Source organism: Anas platyrhynchos, chromosome 8, assembly GCF_047663525.1.
Source record: "Anas platyrhynchos isolate ZD024472 breed Pekin duck chromosome 8, IASCAAS_PekinDuck_T2T, whole genome shotgun sequence".
Lineage (NCBI taxonomy): Eukaryota > Metazoa > Chordata > Aves > Anseriformes > Anatidae > Anas > Anas platyrhynchos.
This window is the reverse complement of record NC_092594.1, coordinates 18,844,279-18,861,919: the sequence shown is the minus strand read 5'-3', so window position 1 is coordinate 18,861,919 and position 17,641 is coordinate 18,844,279. Positions and strand designations below refer to the sequence as shown.

Genomic DNA, 17,641 nt, shown 5'->3' with positions numbered 1-17,641 from the left:
GCACTGAGCTTTTCAGAGGTCAAGGTGACTCTCGCAGCACTGAACGTCAGGCATCTGGAAGCAAAGGAAGCCGCTGGTTGCTGCTGTGGCCTTGAGATGACTTCGGGACGAGCTGCCGGCCTCATGTGGCTCTGGGGACCGGCACACCGTGAAACCACCGAGTCACCGTGGTCATGGAAATGTGGGAACGCTCTGACCTGGCCTGCACCATCAGAATGGTGTCGGTACGTGGCCAGGAGCTCTGATTTTTCTTGAACTGATTTCTCGGGTGGAAACACCCTGCTGCGTAACAGGGTGAGAGTTTATGTAACCATAAAGTTTGAAATGTTTCTGATTATAAAATGAACATTGGCTTTACAGAATACACAGAAACAGCTTCAAGCCAGTGGAAAAGAACGTGGTTTTGAAAACCAGCTCTCTTCCTGAATTTCCTTCAGATTATTTCCCTACAATTTTTTGATTCTAAAAAGTAGAAAGGAAAAGAAGTTTGTGGCGTGTGTGGCATTAGTGCTCTGTTTTTTCTTTGCAGCCTCAATATTTTTAGGAGACTGGGGGTAGAACTTGGTGGGAGAAAAAGAGGGAGAGAGATCCCCCAATCTCCTTTATTCCACATCTTTATTTTATTTGCTGATCTAATCCTTGTCTGCATTATGCTGAGCTGCTGGAGAGGCTCTCCTCCTGCTGCCTTCTGTCAGAGTTCATCTGTGGAAGCGTAGCAGGAATTACTGTGTGGAAACTGAGAAAAACCGTAAAAGGGTGGATGCACAGCGTTTCCCCGTTGAGCTGATACAGCTGTAGCTTAAAATCCCAGACTGCAAGGTGCCCTCTGTCTGCTTGTACCGAGTTGTCAGAGGTGCTGAATAAGCCAGGCATCTCCACATTTTTTGCAGTACTGATTTTTCTTTCTCTTTAGATGATACCTGCAGTCAGACCCAACCTGACCCGAGATCATGGATTTTTAATCAGATGGATGCTGTTCGCCAGGACTGCTCTGGAATAACTGTTACATTATGTCTGGGGCTGCGCAGCCCCCTGCAGCTTCCTGTGAGACTGCCAGCTGAAGACCAGCAAATACTATAGCAAGAGCTTGAGATTCAGCAGAGGAAGGAAAAAAAAAATAGAGATGTAGTCCCAGCAAGCTGCACTAGGGCACTGCCTGTCTGCTGTGCTTCCCAGCCTGTCCTTCCTAGCCAGGTATGAGTGAGTTCTTCCCTTGCAGAGCACCAGGGTCTCTTCCGCCCTTCTGCACCTTCCTATCTAGTCCTTGGGCATAATTTCTTGCCTGAGGTCCTGCAAAGGGGTTTGAATTATTAAGGATTCTGGATTTTTTTTATGTTACTTTTTTTTTCCTTCAGTTCCTTGTTAACCTCAGCCTGGTCATCAGGATGTAGTTGGCAGGTTACTGAAAAACGACTTTCATTTTCCTCTCTAGCTCTCGCAATGTGCTACACTTACGTGAGCTGACACCCCAGGAACTGTGCTGTAGCTCCCTGGAGCTGTTGTGGGACTGTCAGTCATTTCATCTTTCCGAATCTGCTTTTTCTTTTTTTTTTTCTTTGGAACATTGAAGCATCTGCTTTTTGTAGTAAAGACCAGCCCATTTGATCAGCTCTTTTCAGCTAAAACATTTATCCCAGGAGGGCAGGGCTTGAATGTCACAACTGTGATGTATTTTTTTCTCATAAATCCACATAAGGGCTTCAATTCAGATGCTTCCGATGGTTTTCAGAAAGATTGGTGGCAATTTCATTTTTCTGTAGCTGCAGTGCTTTTGGTTTTGGATGTTTTTTATGTGCACTGATTTTAGTTCTGGTTTAGTTGAATTACAGCAACTAGTGTTAAGGGTTTAGCCTCAAGGATTATTAAATTGGAGGGGGCAATTATGCTAATCAGTACGAGTATCTTATTCATGCAGATTTGCAATATTTATAGCCACCTGTAGATGGAGATCTGCTCCACTCCATGCCCTGGTGGTGCTGCAATCCTGCTCCCCATCCACCTGAATGAGTGAATTGCATTTAAGCGTCCACTTCATTTTTCTGAGCACTTGGGATAACCTTGAAAACTTTCCACGTTGGAAATAATGCGTCTCAGCTTTGTTTTGGTTAGGGTAAGTTGTGGGAGGACTTGTTCTGATGCTGGATAACTCGTGTAAGCAATAGTTTCTTACAGTAAGCCAGCAGTGGGTATACCTCGGGGTAAAATGCAAGATAAAAGGCACTTATCCACTTTTCGTCTCCCCCACACAGCTGAGTTTGTGTACTTGGCATGTCAGTGCTGACTAGTTTTCCTCCGGAGGGTTCAAGTGTGCCTTTCCTCTACTGCCTGCTTCCAAAATTTCAGCCAAGCTTTGCCTGGGATCCTTGCACCCTGCTAAAGCAAGAGCAGCCAGTCTTAGGGACTGCTCGCTGCTTCCCCATACAGAGGGGGTTTTACAGCTGTTTAGAGAAAAATTGGTTGGTGGTGGAGAGGTCAGTGGTGGTAACGAGTTGTACCACAGCTCTCCTACATGATTTTGTGGTGATTCTCTGCTGATCTGAACCATTTTCCTGCCTGTTTTCATGGAGTCCCCCCTGTCCCTGTTTATGTACTGGTGTACAGAGATGCGCTGATGTAAAAATCACCAGCGAAACTCTTTACTGTAGGTGAGGAATGTGACACAGCGCATCACAGCACGCCCATCCCAGAGTCAGCCACAAAATCTTTTCTCCTGGAGCTATGGCACAATTGCTAAACCGAACTCACACCCGAACAGCGAGCAAGTAACGCCCAGAGAGCTCATGGCAGCTCTGCGTGCTGCCGGTCTGACTCATCCCCGTCTCCTGCTCCCTTGTTTGTGCCAGTTATTTTTGTGTCCCCTTGGAAATGACCCTGATGAACAACCACCCATGCCTGTGTAACCAGCTGTCTTCCCAAAACAGCAAGCCCAGAGGCAGGTAGAGACCTTCCCAAAGTCCCCCCTCACATCTCTGTCAACGGGTGAGTGTTTTAGATTTGTGTTTCAGATTTGTGTGCGTTTCAGCTGCCACAAAAAGCAGTCCAACCCCCTAGCAGCACCCGAGCGCACTGCTGGAAAAATCCCACTCCTGGAAGCCAAGCCCACCGCCCCGTCCTGCTTAAGTGCTCAGCAGCAACACCTCACCCGGGCCACGGGGCTCCCTAAAAGCGCTTATTGGGCACCCTTGGGTGCCTTCTGGGCAGAGGGAGGCAGGAGCCTGAGCTGGGACAATCCCAGGGGCTGGTTTTGCTGCGTGGCGCTGGGAGGAGGAGCCATTCCCAGCCCAGTGCCGTGCTGTGGGGACCGCGGTGCGGGGCAGGGGCCGTGGGGTGGTGTGGCTGGGCCCTGCGAGGTGTGGTGGTGCCGCCAGCCCGCGGCTTCCCCCAGCACGACTCCGTTTGCGGGCGGCCAGGAAGTGAGATCACGGCTCCAGCCGTTTGAGGCAGGACGGGATCCAGAGGGATCCAGCAGGGCAGGATCCCAGCGGGGCATCCACAGCCATGGGCCGGAGCAGGCTCCTGTCCCGCCTGGGGCTGGCTGCCTGCCTGCTGCTGCTGCTGGGGGGCTCCGAAAGCCTGGGGAGCCAAGAGAAGCAGCAGGGACCCTGGGAGGAGGACCGGAGAGCCGTGACGGAGGCGGCCCCGTGGGCCAGAGCGAGGTACGAAGCCGTGAAGAAGCACTTGGGAGCTGTGGGAGCTCTCTCCAAGCAGTACTGGCAGTACCTGGCTTGCAAGGTGTCGCAGGAGGGCTGTGAAGAGGAGGGGAAGAGGAAGGCCGGTCCCAGCCCAGGTAAGCTCCCTCCTCTCCCCTTCCTGTGCCCTGGGAACAGCAGTGGGACCAAATGCTTCCCTGTGCCTGCGTGGGGGTCTGCACCCCCAGCTCCTGTGGCTGCTGCGGGGATGGGGCTCCCCCCATTGCTCGGCATGCAGCGGGTGCCACAAACACGTGTGTTGGGGCAGGGGGTGTGCTTGCAGCTCGTGTGGCTCCGTGTCCCTGTCTGAGCCAGCTGCAGCCCGTTATCCCCTGTGGGCCCCCACACCTGAGGCAGGGCAGTAGTTAACTGTGAGCACCTGAGCGCCCACACACAGCACAGGAAAGGCACCTGCTGGCACAGCTCTGCTCTGGCCCCTGTCTTTCCAGGTTGGAGCTTGCCTCTGGTGGGCCAGGATTACCTGGAGATCTTCTCTGCGTGGTACTGCAGCTTCGGCAAGTGCTGCAAGACAGGAGACTGCAGGATAGTCAACAACATCACAGGTAGGTGCTGTGCTGCTTCTTGGGAGAGCTTGGGCTGGGCTTTTCTCTGCTTCTTTTCCCTGATGTCTCTGTTATGTGGTTGTTTTGTGTTTTTTTGTTTTTTTTTTCTAAAAAAGTGTGTTTTAGCAAGTGATGTAGCTAAAGGGCATTTCTGAGAGGGTGAGGGGCTGAGCTAAGCCCTGTTTCTCATTACTCATTTGCAGTTCTGAGACTGTGAGAAAGCCTGCTCCTTACAGTGCAGTGTATCTGCTCCAGTTTGCCACGAGCCCTGCCTTCAGCCGGCAGTTCCCAGGCACAGCCTGGAATCTAGGCCGGCCCAGTATTCCCAGTATCCAGCCCTGGGGCAGGAGGGTGCCTTGAGAGCTGTGTGCGAGCCCTACACTGGTGTTATTCGTTTGCTGGCCCTGAGACCTGTGGTAGCCTTACCCTCTGCTGAGTAGTATGTAGAGCCCAGTAAATACTAAATAAAACCTTTAGGCCTCAGTGCTCTGCAGGCGTCAAATACTCTGCTCAGTTTTCAAAGAAAAAAGTAGTCTGCAGAAGATCCGTGTCCTATTTTTTTTTTTTTTTTTTTTTTTTTTTTTTTTTTTTTTTTTTCAGTTCTTGGCTAACACAGGCAGTGCCCAGGCTTCTGTAAGCAGCCGGCCTCAGCCTTAATGCCTGGCCAGACACCTCCCAGGCAGGCAGCCCCACCAGCAGGGCTCTGGGGGCTTTTCTCCTCTTGCTGCCACCTGCAGCAGCAACTGGACTTGCAGTTTAATGCTGAGCTCTTACTGTCTTTCCTGCAGGGCTCGAAATGGACCTCAACGGGCAGCTCCATGGGCAGCACCTGGCCAAAGAAGTTGTCATCCAGGCGGTGCGGCGCTTCCTGCAGAGCCCGCAACCAGAGAAGGCTCTGGTCCTCTCCTTCCATGGCTGGTCCGGCACAGGCAAGAACTTTGTGGCCCGGATGGTGGCCAGTCACCTGTACCGGGACGGGCTGAAGAGTGAGTGTGTCCGGGTGTTCATCGCGCTCTTCCACTTCCCCCATCACAAGTACGTGGACTCGTACAAGGTGAGAGCTAACAGCCTGGTGCCGCAGAGATGGTCTGGCTGGGACGGAGTTGTTTGTTTTCTCTTTCTCCCTAGCAGCTATACGCCACGTTGTATTTGGATTTATGAGTAAAACAGGGTTAAATAAGGGTGGTTTGAGCTGAGCAGTGTGTGCACAGCATTGAGGGTATCCCTTTTTCCCTACTCTGCTCCCTCAGTAGGTTGGGAGTGTGCAAGAAGCTGGGGGGGAGGTACAGCCAGGACAGCTGACCAGAGGGATATTTTGTGTAGCACCAAGCTCAGCAGTAAAATCTGAGGGGAGCGGGCTTTGGGGTAGAGTAGGATGCCATTGCTCACAGACCAACCAGGCATCAGTTGTGAGAGGTGGTAAGTTGTCTTTGCATCGATCGGTTTGTTCTTTCTTCCCCTTCTTTACATATTTAGTTTAATCTCGACCCACACATTCTCTTGCTCTTCCCATTCTCTTTCCCTGTCCCTCTGGGCAGGAGGGAGCAAGCAAGTGGCCTTGGGGTGCAGCGGGGCTGGCCAGGACTGTCCCAGCACATCCAGGCTCAGCCCCTGTGCCATCGACTGCTGCCAGGCATTTCACTCTGCCGCCTGCTGCCCTGCAGGTTCAACTGGAGAAGCAGATAAGCGAGACTGTGCAGCTCTGCAAGCAGTCCCTCTTCATCTTTGATGAGGCAGAAAAACTTCATTTTGGACTCCTGGACACCATCAAGCCCTTCATGGCTCAAGATGGCAAGAAGGGCCAGGTGGATTACCGGAGGTCCATCTTCCTCTTCCTCAGGTAACTTCTGAGGCCCCAAACACATGGGGAGGGACAAAATGGTGGAGTTTATCCCCTACGGTGTGCAGTATTAGGGGACGGGTCTGCAGAGGAGGGAGAAGAGGTGACTGACTCCTCCAGTGAGTGGTTGTCTCCATGGTCAGTGTTCCCTGTTGATGCTGGGCATCCTCCCAGGGTATGGGGCAGTTGCAGAAGGAGCCAAGGCCCAGCTTAGCTGGGGCAGCTGAACTGGTGTCTGGGTCACGAGGCAAGGAAGCAGTGAGATTCAGTTATCCTGGTGTCATCCTGCACCCTGCTAAGCGGGGGGATCCTGTACTGCGGGGAACACAGCTGGGGCTGCAGCTCTTAGTGGGAAGTTGTGCAAGGCAGCACTTGTAGCTGGGAGCAGGGACGTGCCACTTGCCTGGCCCTGGCTGCAGACTGAGGTGCCACTAGCCTGTGAGGGCTGCTCCTGGCATCGGCTCATCCTGCAGCGTGGGGAATGGAGGGTGGCTCCTTGCCCATCCGGAGGGAGACAGGTTGTCTGTCAGCATCTCCACGCTGCAGTGCTGTCCCTCACCCAGGATTTGGTGGGACCGGACATCTACCACCAGCAGGACGTGAGGTGGGAAGGTGCCTGAACTAACCAGTGAGAAATGCCCAGGAGAGACAAACATCTTCAGTCCCCCTTCATTTTGGTTTGTGGCTTTCAGCCTTGTTCTGGCAAGAGCTGTTCCCACAGGCTGGAGGTGAGCAGTTCCATGTTCAAAACCGTGTTCAGTTCCAGAACCATGTTCAGTTCCAAAACCGTGCTCAGTGGTCCAAAGGGGATTTGTTACCTGTTTGCTATCCAACCTCCGCGCTCTAACCTCCAAGCTTGGTGGTTCCCCAGGACAGCTTCTCTGCTCACGAAGACCCGTCTGTGCCTGGTGCCTGCAGAGCTGACCGGGTCTGTCCTACCCGTGGGCCTCTGGCGGGTCCGTGGTGCAGGAGGCAGCTTCTCCCTCCTTGCTCTTCCTTCCCACCTGCTCTGGGCAGGGTGCACGTGCTGCTGGCCGGGCTGAGCTGCCCTCTTGCCCTACCTGGCAAGCTGTGCGGGCGTGAGGACAGCAGGACACTGGGCCAAGGCCCCACATCACCGAGCAGAGGGAGCAGGGTGTCTTGAACTGCAGCACTGTGTAATCTGGGGGGTTTCATCATACACAGTGGCAGGGTGACACCGGCCTGGCACAGGAGGGCTGGCTGTCCCCCAGCACTCGTTGGGGCACTGCCCTGGGCCTGCGGCTGTGGCCAAGTTTGGGCGATGGGGACCAGAGGGAACTGGTCACCCTCAGCCCTCAGGGCACTTCTCCTGCTGGCCAGGGGGGAGCAGGGGCAGGCGAGCTGTGCTGGCAAGGCGGCACGGGGAGGTGGTGGCAGCTTTTTTGTTCTGCTGCCCTGGGAGCCTCGATGGCTGGCAGGACCCTGTGTCCCCCAGCAGGCAGCCGCACCTGAGGGTGGTGAGGGTTTGTCCCTCAGGCAGGGGATGTCCCGGTCCCGGACCTTTACTGGTAGTGGGACTCCTGCCATGTGCTCTGCCCCCTGGCCTGGACTTTGCAGTGACTTGGTGAGGGTTTGGTGTGGAGCCAAGCGGCACTTGAGAGGCCAGGACAGGGATGGGGGTTCTGCTGACTGCCAGTCCCACCCTGCGGGAGAAAGCAGCTGCCACGGGGGCTGGGCTGGCAAAATGGAAGGCAGGTGCCTACAGAGAGGGCTTTTTTGGGAAGAAATTCCTCCGTCTGCGAGTGTTTCAGATATTGATCCCACACAGAGAATCCCATCATGGACAGAATTGCTGAGACCTGTCTGTAGGGGGTGCTGCTGGCACCTCTGAGCGCTTTCTCTGTGGTGGCATGGTGGAGTGAGTGACTTCTTCTGTCCACAGCAATATTGGGGGCAACACCATCAATGAGGTAGCCCTGGACTTCTGGCGGGCCGGCCGGGCGCGGGAGGAGATCTCCTTGGAGCTCCTGGAGCAGCGGCTGCGGCTGGAGCTGCTGCAGCCCGCAGGTAGGAGCCCGGCTCGCTGCGAGCAGGCCACAAACCTGCCCCTCCACCCTGCCCTGGGGCCTCGCTTATGAGGTGCCGTGTGCCTTGTGCTGTACGAACATCTGTGCCATGGAACAAGCATTTATGTGCCCCCCACACCCTGCTGTGTTCCCCTTCCTTCATCCATGTGGCCCCAAGCGTGGCACTGCTGCAGCAGTGAGGCCCGCAGAAAAGGAGCTGTTGGTTGTTCTGCCCCCTTCAGCCCTGAAAATAGCAGGGTTGTAACAAGCAGCCTCGTGCCTCAGTGAATTCGGGCTTCCCTTGGCCTGCAGTCAGGCTACGTGCTGGGCAGCTCTGCGGGTGCAGGGGTGGCTGCCTCCACACCACAACAGCTGGCTGCAGTGAGAGAGGACAGACCTCAGCTCAGAGGGGTGCCCGCTCCCAGGTGGCTGAAGCTTTTGTCTTGCTTTTTGCTGCAGAGAACAGCTACGCCCGCAGCCACCTGCTTGAAGAGAACCTCATCGATTTCTTTGTGCCGTTCCTGCCCCTGGAGTACCACCACGTGAAGCTCTGCGCACGGGACGCCTTCCTGGCCCGTGGCCTGCCGTACACGGAGGCAGCCCTCGACGAGGTGGCCAGGACGATGGTGTTTGTCCCCAAAGAGGAGAAGCTTTTCTCTGCACAGGGCTGTAAATCTGTATCCCAGCGCATCAATTACTTCCTTCCTTGAACACCAGGTGGGACTATACCGGTGGTGAAGGCGGTTTTGCACACTAGGAGCTGCTCTCCTTGCACAAGGTCAGGCAAGCAGCAGGTTACCCAGCCAAACACTTGCACAGGGGCAGAGACTTAACTCCTCGTTGCTCTGAGGGCTGTCGGCAGGGTGGGCTATGCACCCTGCCCAGCCTTACTCATGGGGTACCGGCACAGCTTGTGCTTGGCTGTGTTTGAAGTCCCTCTGGTATTTTTTTAAGTTCCTTCTTTTAGCCTGATGTAGCGATTTGGTTGTGCTGACAGACTTTGTTTCATGTGAAAGGGGTTGTCTTTGGTTTGTCATCTTGTGATGAGGGCTTCGAACAGCCTGGGCCTGTTGAGAGTCCAGCAGAAGCCACAGCCTCTTCCCTGGCTGCAGCTTTGTCACTCTGCAAGCTCTCAGACTGGGTAGAACGTGTTTGCTGCTTTTGAGGGTTTTTCTGTATTGCTCTCCTGCATTCACAAGGTGTGTGGCACTCGGGGACGTGTACCAGGATCATGGTTTGGGCAGGGACGCCTTTGCATAGAATGACTGAGAGTCTCTGGCACTGTAAAACCCACAGCCTGCGGCGTTGGCCTGCCCAGTCCCTCTCTCCCCTCTCTTGGAGTACTTTTGTTCTACGGAAGCAGCTGTGGGGGTGAGGTGAGCTGCTGCTGAAATTGTTTCTTTAACAATTTGGTAAAGAGCCTGATTGGTTCACTGCAGAAACTGGTTTAGGACAAGACAATCTCCCATTTCATGGGCAAAGGGCAGCTGAGGTGGATGGTGGCTGAAAGAACAGGTTGCGGTTGAATTCTGTTCTTTCAGAGATGGATTAAGATTATTTTTTTTCTTTTTTCCCCCGGTATGCATGCTGCAGCTTTTGGCTGGTATCAGCATTACTACACCAAGGGGCTGTTTGCTGTCTGGGTACTTGCCAGGTGATAAGTACCTAACAGCAGGACCAAAAAATTTCAACAGTGTTACGGGAATCACTCTGTGACCTCTGGGTCAAAACTCCCTTCCAACACAGCTGTGCTCGGCAGTGAGGTGAATCAGCACATGCCAAGGACGGGCTTTAGCTGCCTGAATGCCACATGTGCAGACCTTTGAGCTATTTTCAGCTTTGACCCTTTCTGTCGTGCCAGCAATGAGCAGCACAACCCTGGGAAAAGATTGACCAGACACACTTACTGCTCCCACAGACTTTGAGTCCACGTTTCCCTCCGGGCAGGCCGGCGCTGTTACCTAACAAGGACTCAAAGCCTGAGGTAGGAGGATGAGGATTCGTAGCCTGAGGCAGGCAGACGAGCTGGCTGCTGTCTCACCCCTTGCTCCTCTGTGCAAAGTTGGTTTAAACCGGGCTGTTGACTCTAGGCTGGACCCTTAGGGCCTGTGCTAGTGTCTGTTTTTATCAGGTGTTTCTGGGACTTGCTCTGTGGGCACTTGTGTTGCCACGTGTCAGTCCTGAAGCGCCAACAGCCGAGAGAGCTGTGCCTGGGGAAGGTGAGCTGGTGGAGGGAGGCTGCGGCCCCCTGCAGGGCACAACTCAGGCTCTAAGTTGTTGGGGGGAAGGAAGTCACTTTATTGAGTTTTTTGCCAGTGCTGGCAGGTCTGAAGTCAGCACGTTGTGCAGTTCTGTTACTGAGTAATGAGGGGGTGGTGCCACCAGCGAGGGCACCTCTCAAACTGATGCTGCAGGACCAGCTCACGCCAGGTCACACGCGCGCGTTTGAGAACTAAGCGAGAACCACTCTCCTCTGACTGCTCCATGACACGCTCAGATCAATGTGAATGTTTTCCTTTGCAACCTGGCAGAATTATATTATGTCCCTTTCTAACAGGTTTGCAGCCAGCTTGTCTTTTCTACCCAAAAAACAGCCTTCAGGCTACCACTCTGCGGGTTTAAATATTCTTTTTAAAAAATAAAGCATCATCTAGTCAAGTGGTTTTTTTGCCAATAAAATATTGCAACCTTTATTTAAAACAAAATGCAAATTGGCAAAACTTTGTGGAACGACAGGCAAAGAGGCCCTTCAGAAGGCCTTATTTACATCAAGTTTAACACTGTTCGCAGTTCACAGTCAGACGATAGTGAGAGAATTAAATTAGAAAAACAACCAAAATATATTACAATAACAATTAAAAACAAAAACAGTTGACAACACTGGTAGAGTGATTGGTGATTAACGTGTTTCATCTTAATCCATTCCTGCCCTCAGTGAGTTCACTACTGACACAAACAGCATGCCAAGCTGAGCGGGCTCTACCCCCTGCACACAACGGAGACATTTGGAAGCGTGACCTCCTTTGGTACAGACATTTCTCTTTTCTAGACACTGCAGCTAAGTCCAGGTGCCCCCGAACCTGTTACTTCCTCCCCCCAGGGAACAGGCTCAAGGCCTTGGTCTATGCTACAGGCGACCGGAGTGCACCCCGGTGCCCACCCATGCAAAACACCCATGTGCAGGAGCTGCTGGATGGTGCTGCTTGCGCTGACGCGGGAGGTTTCCGAGCACACTGCAGCTGCTGCCCCTCAGTTTCTGGCAGCTCCTGGTGAACGGCAGGCCTGGACCAAGGGTTTTAAAGGAGAAGGTAGTGCTCTGTTACACCTGCAGACAACAGCTTCCCAAGTGTTGGTGTTTGTCCCAGCTGCTGCTGCCCAGGAGCACCAATGAGCGAAAGGCTGAGCTGCATGGGGTCCTGCCTTGGGTATGCAGCACAGGCACCAGCCTCGGGTTTCCTCAGAGGCCCCAGCCCAGCCCATCGTGCTGCTCAGGCACCCTCTGCCTGGTGGGGAGGGCCTGCTCTGGTAACAGCAGGTTTGGAGCAGCTCTTGCCCCATGCTGAGGGGTTTTGTTCCTGCTGCCCGCAGAGAGCAGTGTGCCATAAAACTCCAGGGTAAGTACCCCCAGTTGGGATGCCAATGTGCAGCTGTTAGGGTCACACGGACACAAAGCAGTGTTAGAGGTGTCCTGTGGGAGGAGGCCAGGAGCAGGCAGACCCTCACCTTCCCCACCATGTTCAGCGCCAGGTATGCTACTGCGTTCAGCTCCGCTTTCCCAGCTGCTGAGTTTGATGCAGTTCCAAGCTGAAAGCTCTTAATTCAGCTTCACCCCTGCCAGCACTAATGAACAGTACAATTAACCCTCAGTGCTGCCAGCCAGGTGCTCGCTTTTCAGGTGCAGTGCAGGGGGAGAACCGTGCCTCTGAGTCAGCCAATTCCCCGGGAGCTAGGAAGGGAAAGTGCCCCGCGAGCGCATGCTTTGTGCTCGCCGTTACCAGGCCCTATGTGATCCCATCCCCTGCTGCAAAGGAGACTACTTTAAATTCTAGTCCATACTAGTGCAAGTTAATTAGAGAGCCTGGCTGTGATTGCATCTTTACCACACGAGGCCTTCTCACAGTGGTGAAGAAAGGAAACGCAACAGGAGTTTCTGCTTTCTCCATAAACAGCAGAGCAAGAGGTGCTCTGTGCTGGAGCAGTAACAGGGCTTCACTGTCCCTCCGGTGCTTTACACACACACTGCAACGGCGAACGCAGAGAAGCTGCTACAGTGGAGCCCTTCAAGGCTGAACACAAAGTCAAATCTAGCAGAGGGAAGAGGACCTGCAACAACGTGGAAGGAAGAAAGACTGAATGAGAGCTACAGCATAATCAGGCTTTTCCAGGTAGCGTCCTTTTGCTGTCCTTCCAGAGGGTGAGGGGAAATTCTCATTTGGGAATAAAACAAGATTGGGCAGGAGAGGCAGTGGAGGTAGAGGCAAGTCTGCAGTCTCTTATTTAGGAGAAAATAAAATTAGTGTCAAGTCAGCAGTACCTCTGTCACCATCCACCTATCTGATGACTATGACAATCAGCTACAGCACAAAAAATGCTCCCTGTAGGAGTGATGACCGGCAAATCCCCCCAGTTCCACTGTTAGGTGTTTTACCTCCACTGAAGGGACCAGAACTGGATGGGCTTCTGTGTTGCTCCAAGTGGCTGAGGAGTCCCTGGGGAGCTTCAGAGGCTGCCTGGCACTGTCCTGGGCAGCCTGCTCTGGGTGGCCTGAGCAGAGGTTGGAGCAGATGGGCCCCAGCGGTCCCTGCCAGCCTCAAGCGGTCTGGGAGTCTCTAAAAGCAGGTGGCTTCTTCGGCTTGTAGTAGTAACACAGCCTCAGCCCTGTCCCACTACTACCACCCTGGGGGGGGAGGGGGGGGGGGGGGGTCAGAAACCAGGCAGCATCTGGAGAGAAAGCATGGATAACCAGGGGAGGGGAACCAGTCCTCTGCTGGGGCACAATTAGTTGCTTTAAAAGAGTAAGAAAGCTTGAAAGATCTGTTCTAATAACTAGAAATGCCAAGAATTGTTTGCTATTTTATCACTTTTGCTGGAGTCATTCTGGAAGACTGGTGTTTAAAAAAAAAAAAAAAGCTTCTTTCAAAACACTCATCAGAACTGACTAATATCCATATACTTTTCTGGTTAAAATACCTTTCCCCTGAGAGTAACCACTTCAGTTTCAGTCTGTTTGTACTAGGCTGGGAAGTAGTACAATGATGAAACCACACGATTGTCTGCCAAGGCAAACACAACCTGCCTCCCTTGATTGTTTAAAAGGCAACATGAAGCAACACCATCAGACTTCTTCCCTTTGCAGGTGACCTTTCCAAAGGCAGTTAGCTTGGTGTGCAGTGATGCCCAGGTTCAGTAAAGATGACTGAAAGAGATAAGGTAAACCACAAAAGCCCTCAGTAAAGTCTGAAAGATAACGGTTTGGTACTCTGCCTTGCTGCTGAGTGTCACGGTGGAAGAAGCCTGGTGCAGCCTCCTCCTGCCCCGCTGACGTGCGGGCTGGAGCGTAAGGACCAGAGGAGATCCTGGACAAGCTGAAAATCCTACTGCAGGAGGAGACAGCCGGCTTCATCAGGTAGGCTGGTGTACAGTGTGGGTTAGTCAGCCTGACTTTCCTTTGTTGTCACTTGGGTACCAGCTCACTGACCCGTAGGAACAACTGCTTCACTTTAATGCCTGTCACTTAAGGTGGAGGGTTTTGGTTTGTGTTGTGGTTTTTTCCCCTCACCATTTCACTCACTCTGACAGTGAAGCTCACACGGTCCATTTTACCTCACATTCTGCTCCACTGGTGTGCATTCACACGTCGTGCCACACACCTCTGTTTACCACAGACCAGTAATAGAGTGAGGATTCTCAGACACCAGCACCTTTCTAAAGGCTTTTCAGGCCACTGTCTCACCGTGCTCCATGGAAAACGAACAGGGATGTGGGCTGAGACGGCCCAGCCTACTTCCGAGCACCAGCAGGGCATCGCTTCTAGACAGAACTGGAGTGCCAACTGTCTATGGTCACACCTGGGCCCCAGCTCAATTCTAAATGCTCAAACTAAAAGCAGCACAGTCACACTTTAAAAACAAGTTTAAAAAAAAGCATTTTAGCAAAAAAAAAAAAAAAAAAAAAAAAAATTAAGGTGCAAAGCAAGCCAGATCCTCTATCATCACAAATAGTGTGAAGTGAGCAGCAGCATGCAGGGTAACGGGTACTGGAGACAGGTATCAGGCCTGTTTGCGTCCTCTCAAACCAACAACTAGTTGAGGTCCTCCTACTTGCCAGTACACTTCGATCTCAGGGAGCTGTGCGCACGCAGCCAGCTTTCTGAGGCCCCCAGCAGTCCACAGCCAGCACTAGGAGCAGGGAAGCCAACCAACCACACGATTGCTTTCATTCTGGGATTGTCAGTAGGCAACAAACAGCAGGGACCATAACCCAGTGGAGCGGTAACACCTTCTGTCACGTTTCAGGCAGAGTGCACAGTTTATGTGCGTGTTCCTGCTCCACAGCATGAGATCCTGGTCCAGTCTTTAAAACACATAAACCAATTTTAAAAGATGGCCGTGACTCACATGTTGGCATACATAGTCACCTCCATGCCAAGGGAAGGTGGAAGCCTGCAGGCCTAGTAAGCAACAGGAAGCACCAACCCCAGAAATCTGGGTGAGGTGGCTGTGCTACGGCGGGAGGTGCAGGGTGGGTGGCAGGCAGACCCGCTGCTCCTGCCTCTGGCTGCACAGCACTGGCTGCTGGAGGAGAGCAGAGACCAGCCAGGGGCTGCTGGGGCAGAGGCTTTGCCTCACCTACCACAGGGCCTCAAGGTGCTGAAACTAAACTGGGGCATCAACCTGGTAACGAGTTAAAAACAATTTAAAGCTTAAAAAAAAAACAACCAACCCGCCCCGTCCCAATAACAACACTGGCAAGTTGTGCAAGAGCCCCAAACTACTCACACACGACTATCAAGCGGCACCCATGCTAGACCACTAGAAATAGGAATCAACTGAGTGAAGGTGGGGTGGGGGTAACTCCAGTGGTAAGTCTGCCCAGCACTCCTGACGTTCAGCTACAACGAAGACACAAACGTGGTGGATGAGGTGGACAGGAGGGAAAAGGGATAGGTTCATATATTAACTAGTTTTGCAGTTCTCGTTACAGCAGCAAACAGCACTGTGGCAGTACGCCACTGGGGCTAGTGCATCCACCTGCAGCAGCTCTGAATACTGTCAGTGCATCAGACCTTGCCCCAGCTGCACGCACCCTCCTGCAGAGCTGCTCAGCCCCTGGCACCACCAGCACCCCTGCGCCTTTCTGCGCGGTGTCGGGGGCCGCAGCATGCAGTAGTGCAGATGGGGCAAATTCTGCAGCCACTGCAGTACTCCAGCCACCAGCCCCAAACCGTCCTTCCCAGGCAGAACCTGCCGTCGGTTCTCCTGCCTCTCAACAGGAGGAGCAAGGATCCTCCTTTCCTCGCCACACCAAGCAGACTAGACTGACTAGGTAGGGACAAACACCTGCTGTTCTGCCCCTTACAGCTTTAATCTACCCTCTCCATCCCCATTTTCTGAGATGAACCTGTAAACGTGAGGAGAACTCAGTGATCTGAGGTACTTCACATACTCAAGTATCAGTCTTTCCTTTTGAAAGCATCAGTACAGAAAAAAGTCCCCCCCTCCCCATGTGTACGTCTCTTACCCAGACTGACAGTAGCTACCTTTGCACCACATCGCTGATTTCTTGGACACACGACAATAAGTTATTAAGGACGGGGTTTGCCCCAGGGACACTAGCAGCTGTTGAGGACACCTGCAGTTCCTGCAGGCTGAGTTCCAGTTTGCTCACGGCTTCCCGGAAGGCAAATTTGTTGCGTGTATGTGGGATGCAGTCCACGTAGCCTGAGCAGTAATCCAACAGCTGATGCCCTGTGTCCACCAGCTGGCTGTTTGGTGTTGGCTCAGCGATGGCACTCGAGAGGAGGTCTGCGCACTCCAGCAGCGCTTCCTTGCTGATTTTGTCTGCTGGGATTTTCTCGGCCGCCTGTTTGGTCTTTCTTAGTGCTACTTTTGTGCCAGCCGTGCCGTTGGCCATTTTCACTGGGGAGGTGGAAGACGATGACAGAGGCACTTGAGGTGGAGGCATCACAGGCCTCCCGGATTTTCCACCAACAGGTGCTGCTGCTGCTGCCTTCTTACTCCCTTCGCTTGATTCCAGTCCGTGCTGCGCTCCCGCCCCGTTGCTCAGCTCTTCTGCTGCATCTGCGCAAGCAGCTGGCTGTTGGAGGAGCCTCATCACCGGTGGTGGAGGTGGAGCACACTTTGGTTTTACCCGTCTGGGCCGGTCCCTGTCGCCGGAAGAAGTGACCTGATGCTCAGATAAGAGCTTAAATTTATTACCCTGAGAGTCTGTGCCAATGAGCTGCACGTCTGCTGGAGTGTGTTTTAGAGTGGGTGAGATTAGGACTGGCACTTTGTGGTTATGAGTGGTTGGAAGTATTGCTGCAGCCTTGACTGGAGAGGACCACCCCGGTCTCTCGCCATCTTCAAGGGCCCCTTGCCTTGGGCCACTGTTTTTTTCTTTGCTCTTAGGAGCTGCTGCTAGCCCTGGGCTCTCCTTTTCTTCCAAACCTGAGGGGGTTCGGAAAGGGAGGGCTGTGGCACCCCGTGGCAAGAGTTTTGCTTTTGGTCTTTCTCTGGTCAAAGCAGGGCCTTCTTCCAGCTTTTTGGGAAGCAGGTCGGTGGCCCTCCCCATGCTCTCATCAGGCTGAGAGGAGGTGGACACTGTCCGTTCCAGCTGAATTTTTGACCTCTGGGAATTTCTGGGAAGGGTCATTGCCATCCTATCCTGCTCTGGAAGCCCTGAGGACATGGAAGATGTGGAGTTTGACCTTGGAAAAGGCTTTGAAGTTTCTTCACTGCCGGTAGGTTTTCCTGGTCGTAAACCCAGTGTCTTTTTAATCAACCGTGGTGTAAAGAAACCTGTGATGCCTGACCACCCACCACCAGTGCTTATGCCCCCACCACTGCTGGTACCAGTGCCATCGTCGTTGTAGAAGGTCCTCTGCGCAAAGGCCCCACCGTAGCACTTGGGTGGTGCCACGCTCGCGTCCTGCTGCGTGGGAGCAAAAGCGAACCCATCCACGTGCTGCAAGGAAGCAACAGATGAGAAGTTACCCGTTAGCTCGTATTTCTTGTGGGGCTGATTCTCCATCTCCCGGAAGGAACTGCTGCGCTTGGGAGGTGTGGGAGCATTCCTCTTCTTCATGAAGGAGCTGAAGAAGCCGCCTTTTCTGTCCCTGGTGAAAGTGGTCTCTTTGGCATCCTCCAACAGGCTGCTGGGTGACTTGTCCCTCTGCTTGCGAGGCAGTGCGGGAGACCCACTTGTCGGCTGTGTGCTTCTGATAAAACCTAGACAGAAGAAACAAGCGTGACTCTTCAAAATCTATTTCCATTTCCACCCCCCTGTCCTGCAGTGGGCTGT

At 53.3% G+C, this 17,641-nt stretch overlaps 2 protein-coding genes across 5 annotated transcripts in view; one reads left to right on the top strand and one right to left on the bottom strand.

Moving 5' to 3' along the window:
* Positions 1–425: 425 nt before the first annotated feature.
* TOR3A (torsin family 3 member A) lies at positions 426–10,777 on the top strand. The gene is made up of 6 exons (XM_021272304.4): positions 426–3,787; positions 4,139–4,252; positions 5,041–5,306; positions 5,917–6,092; positions 7,996–8,120; positions 8,579–10,777. The coding sequence occupies exons 1-6, from the start codon at positions 3,499–3,501 to the stop codon at positions 8,827–8,829; spliced, it is 1,221 nt and encodes a 406-aa protein (XP_021127979.2). The 5' UTR covers positions 426–3,498; the 3' UTR covers positions 8,830–10,777.
* Positions 10,778–12,140: 1,363 nt separating this feature from the next.
* The window catches only part of ABL2 (ABL proto-oncogene 2, non-receptor tyrosine kinase), a 45,387-nt gene continuing 39,886 nt past the window's right edge, over positions 12,141–17,641 (bottom strand). For 3 of the 4 annotated variants that reach the window (XM_027462932.3, XM_013099294.5, XM_027462934.3), the window contains exon 11: positions 15,254–17,568. In XM_027462932.3, coding sequence (XP_027318733.1) covers positions 15,875–17,568 — 1,694 coding nt within the window. In that variant the 3' untranslated portion in view covers positions 15,254–15,874. Of the gene's footprint in view, positions 12,443–15,253; positions 17,569–17,641 lie in introns of those variants that run through there. The other variant, XM_027462933.3, reaches the window with a different exon arrangement.

What these genes read in the sequence shown, in the direction of transcription:
- TOR3A (XM_021272304.4), top strand. Translation starts at nt 3,499, where the DNA reads ATGGGCCGGAGCAGGCTCCTGTCCCGCCTGGGGCTGGCTGCCTGCCTG. An exon ending in AGTACGTGGACTCGTACAAG is followed by an intron (nt 5,307 to 5,916) that starts GTGAGAGCTAAC and finishes GCTGCCCTGCAG; the next exon opens with GTTCAACTGGAGAAGCAGAT. An exon ending in TCCATCTTCCTCTTCCTCAG is followed by an intron (nt 6,093 to 7,995) that starts GTAACTTCTGAG and finishes TTCTGTCCACAG; the next exon opens with CAATATTGGGGGCAACACCA.